At 40.6% G+C, this 17,334-nt stretch overlaps 2 protein-coding genes across 3 annotated transcripts; one reads left to right on the top strand and one right to left on the bottom strand.

Moving 5' to 3' along the window:
* The first annotated feature begins 2,589 nt into the window (after positions 1–2,589).
* LOC306745400 (carboxypeptidase Q-like) lies at positions 2,590–13,063 on the top strand. 2 transcript variants are annotated; one of them, XM_079228182.1, is made up of 10 exons: positions 2,590–2,992; positions 3,103–3,219; positions 3,306–3,513; positions 3,628–3,835; positions 6,568–6,679; positions 7,373–7,464; positions 7,862–7,957; positions 8,147–8,252; positions 11,704–11,860; positions 12,571–13,063. In XM_079228182.1, exons 1-10 carry the CDS (start codon positions 2,935–2,937, stop codon positions 12,635–12,637), a joined length of 1,221 nt encoding a protein of 406 aa, XP_079084308.1. In that variant the 5' UTR covers positions 2,590–2,934; the 3' UTR covers positions 12,638–13,063. The 2 variants fall into 2 exon arrangements, with proteins under 2 accessions (XP_079084308.1, XP_079084309.1); XM_079228183.1 differs by lacking the exon at positions 12,571–13,063 and having other exon boundaries at positions 11,704–12,186.
* A 984-nt stretch (positions 13,064–14,047) lies between these two features.
* On the bottom strand, positions 14,048–17,014 carry dscc1 (DNA replication and sister chromatid cohesion 1; the record flags this gene model as incomplete). The annotated part of the gene is made up of 9 exons (XM_079227883.1): positions 14,048–14,319; positions 14,497–14,645; positions 14,986–15,140; positions 15,280–15,332; positions 15,463–15,601; positions 15,777–15,867; positions 15,991–16,125; positions 16,255–16,423; positions 16,845–17,014. 9 exons carry the CDS (start codon positions 17,012–17,014, stop codon positions 14,208–14,210), a joined length of 1,173 nt encoding a protein of 390 aa, XP_079084009.1. The 3' UTR covers positions 14,048–14,207.
* Positions 17,015–17,334: the final 320 nt, after the last annotated feature.

The raw sequence follows: 17,334 nt of genomic DNA, 5'->3' as shown, positions 1-17,334 counted from the left end.
GTGGAAGACACTGAAAGTCATATCACTAAGTAAACAGCAAATGGCTAAAAGTCAACAGATCTCCGGTACATGCATACGTTTCAAATAAAGTGATATACTATGGTAGTAGTAAAGTGTAAGAATAAACATTAAGCTGGCCCTTCTCACATGATTGGGCGTTTTCAATGAATTCCAATGACTGCAGAGGAGCACATGAGTGGTAGAGGATGGAGGATGAAAACCACAGACTTGAATGTGGGCAGAGTGCTGTGTTTTCTACAGCGTCAATACAATGGACATCTTTTGGGCCACTAAAACTAAAAACAAGGACATGGAAATGTAGGATGAAACCCACAATTTATACAATTTCCCTCGCAAATGCACCCAAAACAATTGGATTTCTAAACAATGTGAGAATAAAGGCAGGAAGCACTAGAGGAAGGTACTAGAGTTAAGTGGAGTATACTATCTTTCAGAAATGTCGACGTTTTGGAACAAAGCACAATCAAACAGGTGATAGCTCAAACACGTGATTTATGGCATTACATTTTGTCACCTTCCTGAAATAATGGCCTAAGTCATATTTTGACAAAACATATTTTCTTGCCTAAATCATCTCCTCGTGATACTGTTGAACATATCATATGATTCTACCCCTATAGTTTAATGGCCTATGTCAAGAGTGTGACTTAGGATTTTATTTTGCGTAAGTCAAAAGACAATCTAATTTAGGCAATTTTACTAGCATTTAAGCTAGCAATTTAGTTAGCATTTTTGCGAGCATTTTTGTCAATGAAAATCTCATTTGAACATAATATTAGTAATCATAACATAATTTGACCGTTATTACAGTATGCCTGTTGTTCCATGTCTAGAGGCAGCTTGTGCACCCCTGTTACATTGGTATTCGTTTTTTGTTGTTTTCTGAAAAACCTGAAAAAATGAGGCCATTATTTTAGGAAGGTGACGATTTGGCATTACAGTTGTCAGTATTTTAGTTAAAGAATATCTAATAATGAAACAAAAGCTAAACAGAGTGTCAGGTGTGAACATAGATTCTAATTATTGAATGATTCATGTCAAGGTTTAAGTGCTGCATATACTTTCTGGGCATATGTCTAAAATTCTGTGACTAAACTGTGTGTGTTTTGATAATACTGGCCTCCTGAAGCCTATTGATTGATGCTGTGCACTGTAATGAGTAGTAGCAGCAGTATAACGTTAGTAATAACATGCAACAAAGTGATTAGTACAATTCATTGATGAATCGGTTTGATTCGTCCTATATTTTACTGCTACACATTCGTAAGGATTGTGCTTTTATTGTGAAAACAGTCAAACCGGAAACTATCGGTGCAATCACGAGCGCGGAAGCGGTGCGTTTATTGCGATATTGTGAGCAGAGTAGGCTACTCTCAAGTCTGAAATACGTATTGTAACGTCAACTATAATAAATACACTAACTTTGGACAGAAAGGTTCGTGTTTGTGATATTTTATATATTTTTAAATCAAGTTGTATGATCGCAGTTACTCTCAGAAGCCGTCACGATCCTCGCCATCCTCACTTGGTCTGCATGAACATCTGGTTCTCTCAACGTATTATTGATAAAAGAGAAGAATACAAAATAACAGTAATGTAACTATGCTACAGTATTTAATCGTCTAATTTAGAGCAAACTCTCTGGCATTGAGTTGTTGCTGCTTTAGTGTTGGTTGGTTGTATAACTTACTTAATACTGAGCTACTTTGGTTGATTCACTTCAAAGCTGCAGATAAATGTATCCATATGGTCCTCGTGAACTTGTTGGATCAATCAATAACTGGCTGCTATAGTTAAGTAACTAATCACGTGGATGTGTTGTCTCTCTGCAGATGGCTCAGGAAGGTGCACCGCCCTTCCTTCCCTCCCTCTTCATCTTCCTCCTCTTGCTGTCCTCTGTGTGTGTGTGTCACCCTGACTCTCCCGGGTCCATCAGGTCAATGGCTGCAGCCGGGACTGTGTCCAATCACACTGCAAGGGAAGGTGACCAACAGCCTCCTCTACCTCCAGACATGTAGGGGAAGGATAGAGGCACTATAGCGGGCCTGTACTGTGCGTATGAAGAACGAGGTTACCTGTCAAGTTATGTGTAATTCATTCACGCAGGTGTTTTTAACATTAGACTAATAGTCAGGTTGACGTGTGGCGGAGCTTTGCTGGGAATGACGTGATGTCACCAACCTGTTTTAACACGGTCCCGTCCTGACACAGGCAAGGAAGCTAACAGAAGAGTTAGTGAGGTGTCAACCCACATGCAAGTTCATTTATTTCAGATTTATATAGAGTGTACACTCAGTCATTATGCTCAGTTTGATTACAGCTGACTCATACTATGTAAGGTAGTCACTGTAGTTTTTTTTTATTATTTATTAATAAATCCTTTATTACATATACGTTTTTTTTTTGGGACAGGTCTTTGTACAAGCCTTGAATAAAGTGCAAATACAAATATATAACATAGTGGCCTGGCTTTATATCTATTCAATTCAGTTTATTTTGTATAGCCCAAAATCACAAATGACAAATTTGCCTTGGAGGGCTTTACAATCTGTACACATACAGGGTCCTCACATCGGATCATCTAATATCTAATCTCTCATTTATTGTATCTACTCAAGTGACAAAGACAACGTGTTTACTCATTTATATTTTTAGTTACACGGCTAAAAGACATTCTTGACCAAAAAAAAAGAAGAAGATTTGGATATAAACCCTGAGTCCATTTTTTGAGTGTTTCTATGTGTTGTGAACCCAGTCTCAAACATAGCTGCAGAGGTGGCCGGCTACACTGATGTGGCCAAGCGGATCATTGACCTGGCCGTGTTCGGAGCCGCCCAGAACCGCTCCCACAGGCGGCTGGCCGACTTCACCGACACCATAGGGAACCGTGTCAGTGGCTCACACGACCTGGAGATGGCCATCAAATACATGTACAATGCTTTTGCACAGGATGGGCTGGACGTACATTTAGGTGAGCATGACTCGTTTTCTCTCTCGCTTAGATGCAGGACATGAGAATTGTGCAATGAGGATATACTAAGTTATTTTTTTGTGCACTTTCTTCCCCACTTTTTTTTCCAGAGCCAGTCAAAATCCCACATTGGGTGAGAGGGAAGGAGAGTGCAGAAATGATTGCACCCAGGGCCAAAAGCCTGGCTATACTGGGACTGGGTAGCAGTGTAGGGACGCCACCTGAGGGTAAAGACCATGCTGTATAAAACAAATCACAATGCGTGTCATCCACCTCCCTTTAACTCCTCCATGTCTCACTCTTATCTCTCCAGGTATCGAGGCGGAGGTGTTGGTGGTTCAGTCTTTTGAGGAGCTGAAGCGTAGAGCCAGCGAGGCCGTAGCGAGGATTGTTGTCTTTAACCAGCCATTTGTTAGCTACGGGGAGACGGTGGCGTACCGGGCTTATGGCGCCTCTGAAGCAGCCAAAGTGGGAGCTGTGGCCACACTCATTCGATCTATTACTCCATTCTCTATTAACAGGTATCTATCCATCCATCTATATATCCATCTATCCAGAAAATGGCTGAAAATGTCTCAAGTGTAGTGAGGGTTTAATCAAAAGATCCATTAGTCTTCGCCTCTCTCCCTCTCTAGTCCCCACACAGGTTGGCAGGACTACCAAGAGGGAGTGAAGCCCATCCCTTCCGCCTGCATCTCTGTGGAGGATGCTGAGCTAATGTGGCGTATGGCACAGAGAGGGCAGAGGATCGTGGTCAGACTCACAATGGGAGCCAAGACGCTACCAGATGCTGACTCCTTCAACACAGTGGCTGAGATTACAGGCTGGCAACACCCCGAGCAGGTAGACCTCAGGCTCCCTTCACAGGCCTGTCTGATGTATTTATCTATGTTTCTTGTCATGCAAGAGTCTTTTAGGGTCGGGGCAATTCTATTTGGGTTGGCCTTTCAAATGAATTGTATAGAAAACAGTTTTCCTTGAAACTGTTTTATTATCAAGTTCTTGTTTATCTTCCTTAATTAGTCATTCTGTCTTTTTTTCCTGTGTAAGGAAATACTCATGTATCTCTTTTTGCAGAGTCCAGATATTTCCACATCTGTTCAGTCTGCCTTTATTTTGCAGATGTTTGCGTGATCTAATCTTTCCAAAGAGGCTCAGCTGAGTCAAAACATGACTTTCAGTCAGTATAAATGATATTCTGTGGAAAGACAGCATTGTGCAAACAAACTATGAATATTTGTAAAACTAGTATGCTGCGGATGAGACATTTGAGTCAATGTTGATGCTCAGTGTTGCTTAGCAGGGACCTTTACCTGCAAATAGGGTCTAAATAAAAATCTGAGTCTAGCATGCACTGCCAGTACCCCCTGACCAGTGCAAAATCATTCTTAGTGGTGTCTGACTTAATATAGAATATATTAAATTAACTTTATGAACATACACTTGTATTTGATTGAATGTGTATTAAATAACATTTTTTAAAGGATTTTTGAATGGATGGTAATTTTAAATAGATTTTAAAATAATCTTCCGTACCACTTGGGGTACACGTACCCCCATTTGAGAACCACTGGCCTAGGGCATACACATGACCTGACCCAATTTGCAGTTATGCCATGCAGTACAGTTGTCACACACACACACATGTGGGTGCACAGACTCGTTTGGCAGGTAGAACCTGAGAAACGGACATGGTGCTGTTAATCTCCAAATGAATGCTACTCTGTTTGCAGAAGAGGCGTGTGATGAAACAGTGCAGTGGGTTCAGAGTACCAGATGTGGCATGATCAGGACAGGCACACGGTGCACATGTACCAGATGTGGGTACACAGTTAGAACTGGATGGGTCGATTTAAATCAGAGGCCTTGGGTCTCTTAAAGCTGTCGCGTCTGTGCGAATAAAAGTGGAAGAGAAGCGGGGTCAATATTTCTATCCCCAGGGATACGCCCAGTCTGGTGGAGCTAGCATGTCCTAAATAGCCGAGCAGGGTCAATTTGACCTGCGCTGATTTGTGAAGATGAGAACATTGCAACAGAATTGCAACATCCTGTTGCAAGAAAGTGACGGAGAAGCTTATCGTCCGGACTTGACCGAAATTATTTTCCATTTTCCATTTCCTTATATCAGAAAAGCTTAAGTGGAATTTCCACAGTATTATTTATGAATCATGGGGGAGGTGGAGGGGGAGGCGTGTTTTAATATCTGACAGGATCTGTTTTGCTGTTTGATGATGGTAGATGGTGCTTGGATTGGGAAATTCCCTGGAGTGTGCTCATGAACTGTACGTGTCTCTCACAGCTCCTTCTGGGGCCTGCAAACACATGACAACAGCAGTCACTCTGCTTTAATTTGTGAAAGAGCTAATCAGCGAGGAGACTAGGATTTGAGGAACATTGCAGGCGTAAACTGTTGGGAACCAACGTTCGGTCGCTCGTTATAGAAAAGGGAAATTAAACACATGACGTGGTTGACATCATTTCTCTGTGACTTTGTGTTCCAGCTGGCTGTAGCAGAAGCCGTGGTCGGTGTGTGTGTGTTTGTGTGTGTTTGTGTGTGTCTGTACGTGCGCCCACATTCATCCAAAGATGTACATTGGAGGTTTTCGTGAGTCATTTCCACGGTTTAGCCTCTCAGAGTCATTTGATGAGTTGCTCAAATATTTTCCACCCACTCAACTTCTACATCTTCCCATCTCTTCATGAAAATGTTTCCTTTTTAAAACGGACATGTCCTAGTAGTTATGGCTAAAACACAAATTATGCTGCTTGACAGGGATGCGTAATGATCATAAATGTCGGTGCATTGGGTACATTTATTTATTTATTTAGTATTCCTATCTAAACCACATCTCGACATCCTCTCCATACTTTGTTGATCCTTGTGATTTAATCATGTAAAGTAAAACATGTTTAGTTGTCAACACATTGTATTATAAGTTATTTAGGAGTTTTAACATAAATTCATTTCAACACTGCAGGTGGTGTGTATTATTAGTATTACTTAAAGCATTTAAGTGTGTAGACTACACATTTCACAAATGTGAATCCCATTATTATTTTTAATAATACACATTCCCATTGCTTTAGTTATGTAAAAGAAAAAATCTAAATGAGCGTCTCTGATATCTAAAAAGAGACACATTTACTTTTGATCGAATGAAATGTGGCCTTTGGGTCATTGTCCAGACTGGGCTTGCGCAGTGTTTTTTTAACCTGGAACATAAGGTCAGGATCATTTTACTGATGGGAATACCAACCCTTAAAATTCCTGGAAACGGCGATAACACTCTGAACTGTTTTCATCTTTGTTTTCCTGTTTTTGTGAGTCTGTCTGTCCTGGCTGATGATTCTGCTTATTTTATTTTAGACACTGAGTCCCATTTGAGTCTTTTTTTGTGTGCTTTAATGAAATGTAGACAAGACACGGGTCAGAGAGCGTTATCTGATCCTATTCGCTCACACTTCAATCCAGATCAGACAAATGGTCAAATTGCATGGAAGCGCACATCACAAAAGTGTCCCACCAGAGTCTCTGATTTCTATGCTTACACCTCTGTATCTGTCCTATCTGCTAGGTCGTCTTAATGAGCGGCCATTTGGACAGTTGGGATGTGGGCCAAGGCGCCATGGATGACGGAGGTGGAGCCATGGTTTCCTGGGAGGCCCTGTCACTCATCAAGGACTTAGGTAATATAGACACATAAACTCTGTGTATACGCACACATATACAGTTTATGCTGCTGCACAAATCCTCAAAAAAACACATGTACATTCTGCAGAAACGGATAGAAAGTATACAGACAGCGGCGAGTTTACGCAAGCTCAAAAACAAACAACGTCAAGTCAATGATTTACTTAATTATTTAGCTTTATGTAACCAGTCTGCTTTACTGAGAAACACAATATTCTTTGCATATCAAGAGACAAGACCAAAGCAGCACATCTCTAACAGTCAGGATAACAATGGACAAAAGCTGAATAGAGTAAAGCTATACGGATGCATCCAAAAACCTCAACAGACAGTTGAGTAAATACGATGAAGTATCCCATTCCAAACATAACTACGACACAAGTCTTCAGACTGTAAACAGTAACTTCCTCCGACTGTTGTAGAGTAACAAGCACACACTCTAGGAAACAGGCTTGGATAAACAGTACAGGACTGTTATGGAGAATACAACTAAGAGCACAAGGTCCAGTGATCATGTTTCAGTCAGGAGTATACAGGAAGCTTTAATGTGTATGGATGGAGCCTTGTCATCACGATACATGACAGTCGTGTCATTTGTTAGCTGGAGCTGTGATCTCTCTCTCTCTCTCTCTCTCTCTTTCTGTTCATATTTGTTTTGTGTTTTCATTTGAGTCTTTATGTGTTTCCAGGTTTGCGTCCAAGGAGAACCCTGCGGACGGTGCTGTGGACGGCTGAGGAGCAAGGGGGAGTCGGAGCGCAGCAGTACTACGATCTACACAAGGTACTCCCCTGATAGGTCGAAGTTAGAAAGCATGTAATATAGGAGCGTACTTCCAGTGATCTGGACCGATCTGAATAGCAAATCAGCTTCCTTAGAACGGTGACTGCCTACCAGGCCACGATCCAGAATGAAATACACTCAAAAAATAAACGTTTCACCAATGTACCATGAATCCCTCGTGGATTGTCTAGTTCTTACATGTAGCAGCAACTCCTAGTGGTATGTGTGTATGCGTCACCTCCTAAAGGCCTTGTATGAAGAGTGGCTCACAGTTTCCATGAACTGAAGCTTGTAATGTTTTCAATCAAACACAACTTGTTTGGATGCTTGTTTTTTTGTCTGCCTATGGTCTCTCTTTGCCTTTGACATCTTCTCTCTGCTTCCTCTCCACACCCAGGTGAACAGGTCCAACTTTGACCTGGTCATGGAGTCAGACATGGGGACATTTACCCCGGTGGCTCTGCAGTTTACTGGCAGTGTTGCAGCACAAAAGGTAGGAATAAAAACACCCCACTTGTCACACAAAGGCCGGTATTTATCCAGGCTTACGTGTACAATTCTCAATTCGACAAAGCACTTATTCTGCAAGGTGGCGTCAGTCTAGAGAATGTGCTGTATTTCCTGGCATACTTATCGAGTGTGTGATGAGCTGAGAAGCATTAGACTGTTGCTGTATCAACAGATCATGGCAGAAGTGGTCAAACTGTTGGCTCCCATTAATACCACCACCCTGGAGGCATATGGAGAAGGGACAGACATCTCACTGTGGATGAAGGCGGGAGTACCAGGTCAGTCAAATCAATTTGTCTCCTCTGTCTGTCTGCAACTAGCAGAAGATGTTCACCACAGGATAACTGAGCAAAGTCAAACACTTAAAAGCGGAAATAACTCATCATTAGCGATCTAATTTCTGTTGTTCTGGTGTTAATACCCTCTATTTCCTGTTGAAAGTGCTGTGTGAACAGAATCACATCCGCTTTGATGAACTGTGAGAATGGAGAAGTGGGGGTAGATATCCACTTTTTGTGGAATTTCCTAAAAATCTGAATTTAAACTTCTAGTTTAGCAGCAAAGACGTAAGACATCTTACCTTTTTACACAGGAACAAGTCCACAAAGGCTCTTATAGAGGTCAAGTCTCGCCCATTCCAGCGTCCCCCGTGCAACCTCATGCTGGAATCCATCTATCTATAACAACATCTGTACAGCAGTCAATGGCGAAAGACAAATATTTTTCTGATCCAGCTTGAATTGTGCCAAGAGTTATTCACGTGTGTCAATTTTAAAAGATCTCTTTGTAAGTTAAGACAGTTGCAATTTGTGGATTTGTGTGAAACCGCTCGGTGAACTACACAGTAGGTCATCCGGCACAATGTGCGTCACCACGCTGCCGTTGCCAAGCTGCTGCAGTGAGTACGAAAGCACACAGTTATCCAAGCTTCAGAGAGAAATGTCACTGATATGATGTGTGGTGTCTCTAATTATGTATTTTTACATGACAAAATGAAACTTTCTTGACATGCAAAATGATCTTTTAAATTGACATACATCTTATAATCAGTTGAGTGATTAATACATGTGCATTGCTTCACATAGATATATCCTATAAATTCATATTAATCAAAGAAAAATATTAAGTATTAAAGATAACTGTGATAGATGATAGTTTTATTGTTGTGGAGTAGTTTGCCTCATTTCTAAAGGATTCTTTGCTCTTTTTTTTATTTTATTTTTTTACAGATTATGTGGTCCAAACATCTTCTCTAACTGTCTAGTTTTAGTAGAAGTGAAATTGCATTGTAGTCAGACAGACAATGTGGTATAACTTGTGAAAGAGGAACTGAAAACATAAAATATCACAAACATATTTCCACCTTCAGCCAAGCTGACCACAACCGCATATACGCAATAACTCCACACACTAATGAGTTGCCTAAAGATGTTCAGTTATCTTATTAATAAACAACTCCAATAGAACATCTGACAACTTGGTGCCTTCCTCCAGCTTGCAGCAGTCTTAATTGTTCCATAAATAATCTGTCATTCACCAACTCCTCTCCATGAAGAGATTTATGAAAGGGTAAAAGAATAAAATAACAGCTGTTAACCCACAGCAGCGACAGTATAATCCTCTGGTTCAGGAACAGCAGCTGCATTACGAAGGCCCTTCCTCCTCGTCGGTAAGCCTGAGTCGAGGTCTCTTTGATGGCCGCCTCACTAGTGTTGGTAGTAGTAACAGGAGTGGACCGTCCAGGGGGAAGGTGAGCGTGCACACGCCGCAATCTCTGCTCGGCACGCTCGCTTGGGTAGCTTCCATGCACCGACAAAGAAATGAGGGATTCTGTCAGTTATGTCTGCAGTTGCAAAAGGATCGAGCACACTTACTGTTACAGCAAGTCAAAAGAAAATTGATGATACCACTTATGTCAGAGTACAGACCTGTACTTCGAAAGCGATTCTGCAGAGTTTTCCTGGATAGCTGTGTGCCGACTGATCTTCTCCCTGGGGGGTCGGTCAGAGCTTCCTTTGACACAGGGGTCAGTCTGGGAGGCCATGTGTCTTACAGCAGGCAAACCTCGACAGAGACCGTCCACTGGGGCCTGAACGGCAACACAAGGAGCAGTGAGCCTCTATGCATTAATCCTCACAAATATAACTTTAAACAACAGGCCGAAGCATTGAGTTGAGAGGTTGGGCGGTGAAACAAAAGTATTCTGGGTTTGGGTTGAAAGAAATGGGGAAAGCAGATAGTGTTACACACTTTATAGACACAAGAAATATATGTTATTTTATCCACAGGCAAAGGTGTAGAGTGGCAAATTAGGTGAGAGGGAGGCATAACTGTTATGGCCAAGCTTGTTTTATGTTCAAATATAACACCCACCCTTTTCTTTCTGTCTTAGTGCCTTTTTTCTTAAACTTTCTATAGTTTATTTTCCTTGTATCTTTCTTCATGTCATAATCATGACTTCTAAAACCATATATTTGTATTGCTATATCTACTACCACCATTATTATTATTATTATACTTGTATATACAGTACATATTTTTTTAACATAACGCTGGCATTATCCTTTATTTTAATCGTTATATATATACACACTCACTTTAAGTCAACGTTGTAGTCATACATGGTATATTATGTTTTTGGGGAGTTTTTCCTTTTTTAATGCGAAGACAGAGGATGTCGTCTGCTGGACAGATTGTAAAGCCAATTAGTGATTTTGGTCTATATTGTGTTATATTTACATTGTATATGATACAATATTATATATTATATTTCATTTTTGTAATTGTCTTGAACCTAACCTTTTAGCTAGCCGAGCTAAAAACACACCAACTTCAACTTTGTTTCTTTGGATTATTAATTGGACAGACAGTTTTTTTTTTTTTTTGCTTTACCATCACCAACTAGTCTGGAGTGTGAAATGTTAGATTTGCAATACAAACAAAAACAAATCTTTGATAACACAATACACCAAAATATAAATCCATATTCTTGGTCCATTTATCAGGCTGTTGTGGTGCTTTCAGCCATATACCATGATCTTCCTTAGCAGATGGTGTCTGTTATCTGTCATTTAGCTCCCTATCTGTTATGACATCATCTGTTGCACATCATTATGCTGCATGTGGGGTTAAGACCAAGCTGACCATAGAACTAGTAGCAAACATATAAACATGTAGCCATGAGGCCAGATGCTATGCTCAATGTTTTCTAGAAAAAGGCAGAGAACTGAATACTAGACATGGACTAGAACATATTACTCTAATATTCCATATTTTGATTTAGTGTTAAATTTCACTTATAAACTAAAGCTCCCAGTAATACAGTACAGGTTATTTTCTCCACACGTTGTTTTTAAAACACTTTCATAATAGATAATCAAACCAAAGCAGACCGGACAGACGGAGGAACAAGTTGATAAGCAGACTGAAGGTCACAGCATTGAGAAGAGAAATGTTTGATCAAAACAGAGACTCCTTTCTTCCCCCATTTAGTGTTTTTGTTTGTTCCCACATGCTTGGCCAACAGCGTCCATGAGTTGTTATTTAAAGGAATTTAACCACTCCTTGTTCTGGAGATTTACACCAGATGCACTCATGTTTCTTTTCAGATGTAGCATGTAATGACTGAGTGCAAGATTTATTTGAACAGTTTAGTCTTCAACTTCCATCAGATTGTATTTTATTGTTCGTGGTTTATTGTATCCATCTCTTTCTCCATCACTCCTTCAGGCGCCAGCCTCCATGTGGCAGACAGTCGATACTTTTGGTTCCATCACAGTGAAGGTGATACCATGACGGTTCAAGACCCTCAAGAGATGAACCTCTGCTCGGCATTGTGGGCCGTGGTTGCCTATGTCGTGGCAGACCTGCAGGACATGTTGCCCAGGTAGCCAGTTAGCACACAGAATGCCGAGTCAACAGGAAAACGGGACCGGTTAAATCCCAAACTTATTTTCTTAAAGAAAAACTTGAGATTGAATGGGCTGATTTAAGAAATCATTGTTTACGTATTGAATGTGAATGAATTTTGTACTAAGAAGGGAATCATAGAGAGAGAAAGAGATCAAATTACTTCCATGATGTCACCACTAAATATGTTTTAGATGAATAATAGTAAATTAAACATGAATCAACTTTACTATAAAAGTAAAACATGGTGAAAAATATGTTTTGTTTTTAAATAAAGACCCAATAGAAAGAGTAAACGCTGTAGCTCAGGGCTCTCTCATGATGATCTTGAATGTAAAGCAAACTAAAGTTCGGTCCGGGACAACGAAAGGGCCTTTAGAGATTTTAAAACCCAAAGCAACACAATATGCTGACATGATCATGCTATATAAGGATTTTATGGATTTTTAGCATTTTTTTTAGGACATTTTAATGCCACATTTACAGGATATTCTGTACGATCTTACACTTCAAAATAATAATTGCTGTGTTGAAAATAATCAATAAAGTATCAATAACTACTTTACACTGTCACTCCCATCTGCTCTGCTGCTGTAAGTGTTTAAATATTGCTGATCATGTAGTTTCTGTGACAGAAGAAAGAGGAAGATGATGACAAATACATGCCTACATCCTTTCCACAGAAAGAGAGGGAAGAGAAATGCAGAAGCAGGAGGTGAAGAAACACGATCATATAGATGAAGAGAGGAAGTAAAGAGAATTCCTAATTTTGGGGCGCCATGCCGACCCACGCAGCAGATAGAGAACACACACACACACACACACACACACAGCTGGGATCTCTCCACCCGATGAACTGATAAGTCAGCACCCTGAGGGGTGATGTCAGGGTGAGTCAGTGAGCCAATGCAGATGAAGTCATTCTAACACAGATGTGTGTGCGTAGGGTCGCGTCTGTGTTGAAACGCGCCTGTTTGGATCTCTTCTCGTGTGTCCGTAATGCTGATTCACACACAGACTCTAATGTTGGTGAAGAAACACAGTCTGTGGATGTCCAACACTCTCTGAGTCACACACATGCACCACCGACACAATCCACAATAGGCCTTGTCTATGGATCACGAGGAGACCGAATTGAGTGAATGAACGTTCCTGATCATTCTTTCTGCATCGCCTTATATTGTCTTGCATATGTAAACCAGATTTATCACGACTTTGTTTTATATATGTGTCATTGAAACTATATATATGTTAAATAAAGATGAAATAAATGCATTTAGGTGGAGTTGGCTTGCTGTAATGAGGCTGTGAGCAATCAAGCTGAGGTGTTTTTTGGTGTTCAAACTGTATTATTACAAAAACGTTATAATATGTACAACCTGTTCAGACCATTGCTTGAGAGTTGAGAGCACAGTTAAGCCAAGAATGAGGAAAAACATTGAATTATGCTCTTTGGGGATATTTTACTTCACAAAAGAGACAATTCCTTCACTGTTGATTAATCCACTGATTTTCTGAGGTTGTTCAGTCAAGACAGAAATAGTAACAAATGCCCAGAGACAATTGTGACACCATCAACCGTCTAAAGGTCAGTTTCCTTTAATAGAAGACAACGACATTCTCATTTATAAAGCTGGAAAGTTAAGTCTTAATTTAACTTTTCTGTCAGTAGGCTAATTGTTTCAGCTGTATTTGTGACCTGAAACCTGATGGTGTTCAACGACCCGAGGACATTACGCATGTCAGTGACTCAAAACAATGTCATTAGTCACGTACTCATGTGATTCTGTTAATGATCTCTTGTTTTCTGCGGAACAAGTAATTGATGTTTGAATACGGTACAGAACAAACATAGCAGCACAAGCGGTCCAGTCACTGTGTGGAGACCTTACTGAATATATCAGCAGAGGCCTCCCCCTTGTGGACAACCTCCAGAGCAGCGCCTGGTCAGTTTACGTGGTTGCATTTGCATTTTCCTGGTGGAAATGAAAAAAAGTTGCTAAATTTATCAACTCAGGTTAAAGAAAATCTGAGACGGCGGAAAAACGCGTATGTTATTATGAAAACTCATTTTATTACCAACATTTTTTTTTTTACAGACAAAACAACTGAAATATAGATGAACTTTGTTTTAGACTTTTCAACATTTGAATTTTAAGTGGTTACTTTTTAATCATCATACAGTTAACGAACAATGCTAACAGGGCATTTTTAAGGCCAGTAATGTGTACAATTATTTTGATAATCGCAAAAGTCACTCTGGGAATAAACATAACCGCATACATTTTCAAAATGTTAAATTAATGACTAGACAGTGCACATGTTCATGTGGCTACGGGCCTTCTGGAGTTGAAGACCTTGATCCCATTTTGCATCGAGGATCGAGCATGTTTGGTCAGTAGAGCTGCGGCGGTCTGTTTCTCTCCACACAGGTCCCTGAACGAGAAGTGGAGGGAGGAACATTACACATTGTAATCTATCAGATAGCTAAAGAAAGAACTTGTGCATTTCGTTTCTGCAGTATCATCAACATGTATTTATTTATTCAACATAAATGCTGCTCTTTTGCGTCTAATAAACACTACAACGATGTCCTAAATAGACGACTCTTACTGTATGTACGGCGTGATGTCCTCCTCTGTCCATTTCCCTCGGAGTGTGAAGAGGTGGTTGAAGCGCTCCAGCGTGTCTTCTGAGAGATCCTCCACCCGCAGCAGGCAGATGGTCTCTGGGCGGGAGGCGCGGTCCACCAGGGCCACACTCTGGAAAATAGGCAACGCAAATCAGAACAGATCAAAAAACAGCTGCAGCAAGTCACTCTTTAATTACAAGAGCGTGATTATCTGAGGCTGCTTTGAGACTACCTTTGATCTAGACTGTGAGTCTTCAATAAGATGGAGGAGTCTGGTGATTTAAATGGATTCTTGACGGCTAGAAGCCATCGCGCTTTACGATGTTACTACGAAAGTCAACTTATTTGACCTTTGTGAAGAATGCATGGGCTGATGACATTGAAGTGGGAGACGGTGGGTAAATGACTATCTATTTTCTTCCACAGTAAATAGAAGATGAAATAAGTATGAAAGAGAGAGACGGTCTTACCTTCAGTTGGTCTAGTCTCGTGCTCATGCCCTCTGGGACGCTCTGCTGCCAGACTTCTTGAAACTCTCTCAGGTTAAACTTCACAGCGTTCTGCAGCAGCAGTAACGCCGTTCCCCGACACACTTTATCCTCATGCAGTGCATAAAAAATGTTGTCTACATAGAGGAAGAAGTATACAGAGATGTTAGTGCTGTGTAGTTTCATATTGCCATTATTGTGTTGGAGTCTACGAGAAATGTACTAATATAAACTTAAGATCTGTCGGGTGAGTCTCCACAGATTGTTTTCCTTTACCATTTTCAGTGAAGCGCGTCCCGTAGCAGTCCAAACAGTGCTCGATCATCTCTCTGTGAAAGAGAGAAAAGAAGCGATGGGAACCTGGCTGAGACTTTTTTAGTCTAATAATAGATGCACAGAAGCTCAGTATAACCTCATTTGTATTTTCCTGTTGCATGAGCCTGATCATCTTTAACTTACTTGGGCTCCAGTGGAGCCAACTCCTCCAGACTGCTTTGAAGGGGAACCTTGTTGAAGGACCACGACTCAGAATCCACCAGCTGAGTCACGTGACTGAGCAGCTTCATCTCATAGTCAAAGTCCAGCACACGCCAGTAACCTGAAAGACAGAGGAGACACTCTCTAAACATCCGGTAATCATCTGTTTGGTTATTCATATTTACAGTAGTACAGCTAAGAATAGAGAGATTGTATTTATGAAAGCATCTTCCCTGCAATGTACAGCCCAGGAGCAATTCATATACATGTTATTATTAAAAAATGCAATGGTTTACCATCTATCTGACAGGCATGGATGGTCTCCAACTGTGCCTTTAGCTCCTCTTCGCTGGACTGGATCCTGTTCAACAGATCCTGCATTGTGTACTGGGAACAGAGGAGCACACACTAACTAACTAAAGAGGGTAACACGTAACATTGAAACATTCAATTATGTCAAGGTTATTTTATTTTATTGCTATACTCAACAAACAAAAAATGTGCATTTACCCTGTTTTCTGTATTCTCCTGTTGCGCCCCTAAAGCAGGTCCTTCATACGGATTCTCCATTAAGACCTTCTTCAGTTTCTTCAGTTTAGGACGCTGTTTCTTCAGTTCCCAGTAGCTGTTGCAAAATCCCCAGATCTACAACAGAAGTAGGATACTGTTAGTATATATGGGTCATAATTGCGATTAACCAATATGCACATATGTAGGTTGTGTCTGTCTGTGTGGGTGTTACAGCATACCAGTGTGAGTTTGTCATTTCCATACCTGCGGGTGCACCACATGAGCGCTTTCCTGGCTGTGGGTTAGTTGGTCTGCCGTTCTGCCTTCAGGTACAAACAGCAGCAGGTTGGATGTGTCGGCTATTTTCAGATCGTAGGTCTTGTCCCCGCTACAGAGCACTGCTCGCTCATCCGTATCTCCTCGAATCACTAGACTGGGAAAAAAAGGGAACATAATTGTTAGATATGTTTTATGAATCACATTTACATATTTTACATCCATCTTGATCGTGCATCTTGAGCCACTGCACATTAATGTTAATTATCTTCAACCACATGAATCATTTGAGTTACAGAAGATAAAAAGGGGAAGAAAGTAGTTTCCAGAAGATGTGCTCTTTTATGAATAGTACTGCTGAAATGCTTAGTTTATTCAATAGTCAATTTACAAAAAACTAACATTAAAGTTTTCTATCATTATACATTACATAACGTATGGGTTTAGGATTGATGTAAGATGAACATTTTGAAGATAATAATACAATAATTTTAAACAGAATAACCCAAACACCTTTAACAATAACCTTGTTGTTTCAGCACATAGGCACATTAATTCACATTATTCTAACACGGTACCTTTGCCCAGCTTCTATGTGTTTGCACAGGGTGTCATCCAGCTCCATGAGGCAATAGTCTCCAGATGAAACGTTTTCCCCAAAAGACAGGCACTGAATTGTCTTCTGCAGGTCTTCCTCTTGCAGCTTGGCGATCTGCAGAGTGGCCTGAACCTCCTCTAAAGTTCTCATTCTGGGTCAGGCGGCAGGCTAGATCGATAAAGTTTTAAATAACAAACCCAACTTTGACTCACAACACAAATGTCATAAACTGCGTTACTTTGTAGCAATAGTGGGCGACTGTTAAATTTCCCCGCTCTCTTTTTTCTGGTGGAAAGGAAGTTTGGTTACGACGTTAAGGTGCGACGTCAAATTAGGACCGGGTAGAAACAAGGATTAGAAAGAAACAAAAATAAATGCAGAAATAATTATCCTCGAGCAATTATTTAAAGATTGTGATAAGTTGTAATGTTATTTGGCTTGTTTGCAGCTATGAACTAGCGGTACATTGT

The sequence above is a fragment of the Taurulus bubalis genome (genome assembly GCF_910589615.1).
Source record: "Taurulus bubalis genome assembly, chromosome: 12".
NCBI lineage: Eukaryota > Metazoa > Chordata > Actinopteri > Perciformes > Cottidae > Taurulus > Taurulus bubalis.
This window is presented reverse-complemented; position numbering and strand designations above follow the sequence as displayed.

Excerpts from the sequence above, each read along its gene's own strand:
- LOC306745400 (XM_079228182.1), top strand. The coding sequence starts at position 2,935 with ATGGCCATCAAATACATGTACAATGCTTTTGCACAGGATGGGCTGGAC. Across the intron at positions 3,220-3,305 it reads TGTAGGGACGCCACCTGAGG|GTATCGAGGCGGAGGTGTTG; the intron begins GTAAAGACCATG and ends TTATCTCTCCAG. Across the intron at positions 7,465-7,861 it reads AGTACTACGATCTACACAAG|GTGAACAGGTCCAACTTTGA; the intron begins GTACTCCCCTGA and ends CTCCACACCCAG.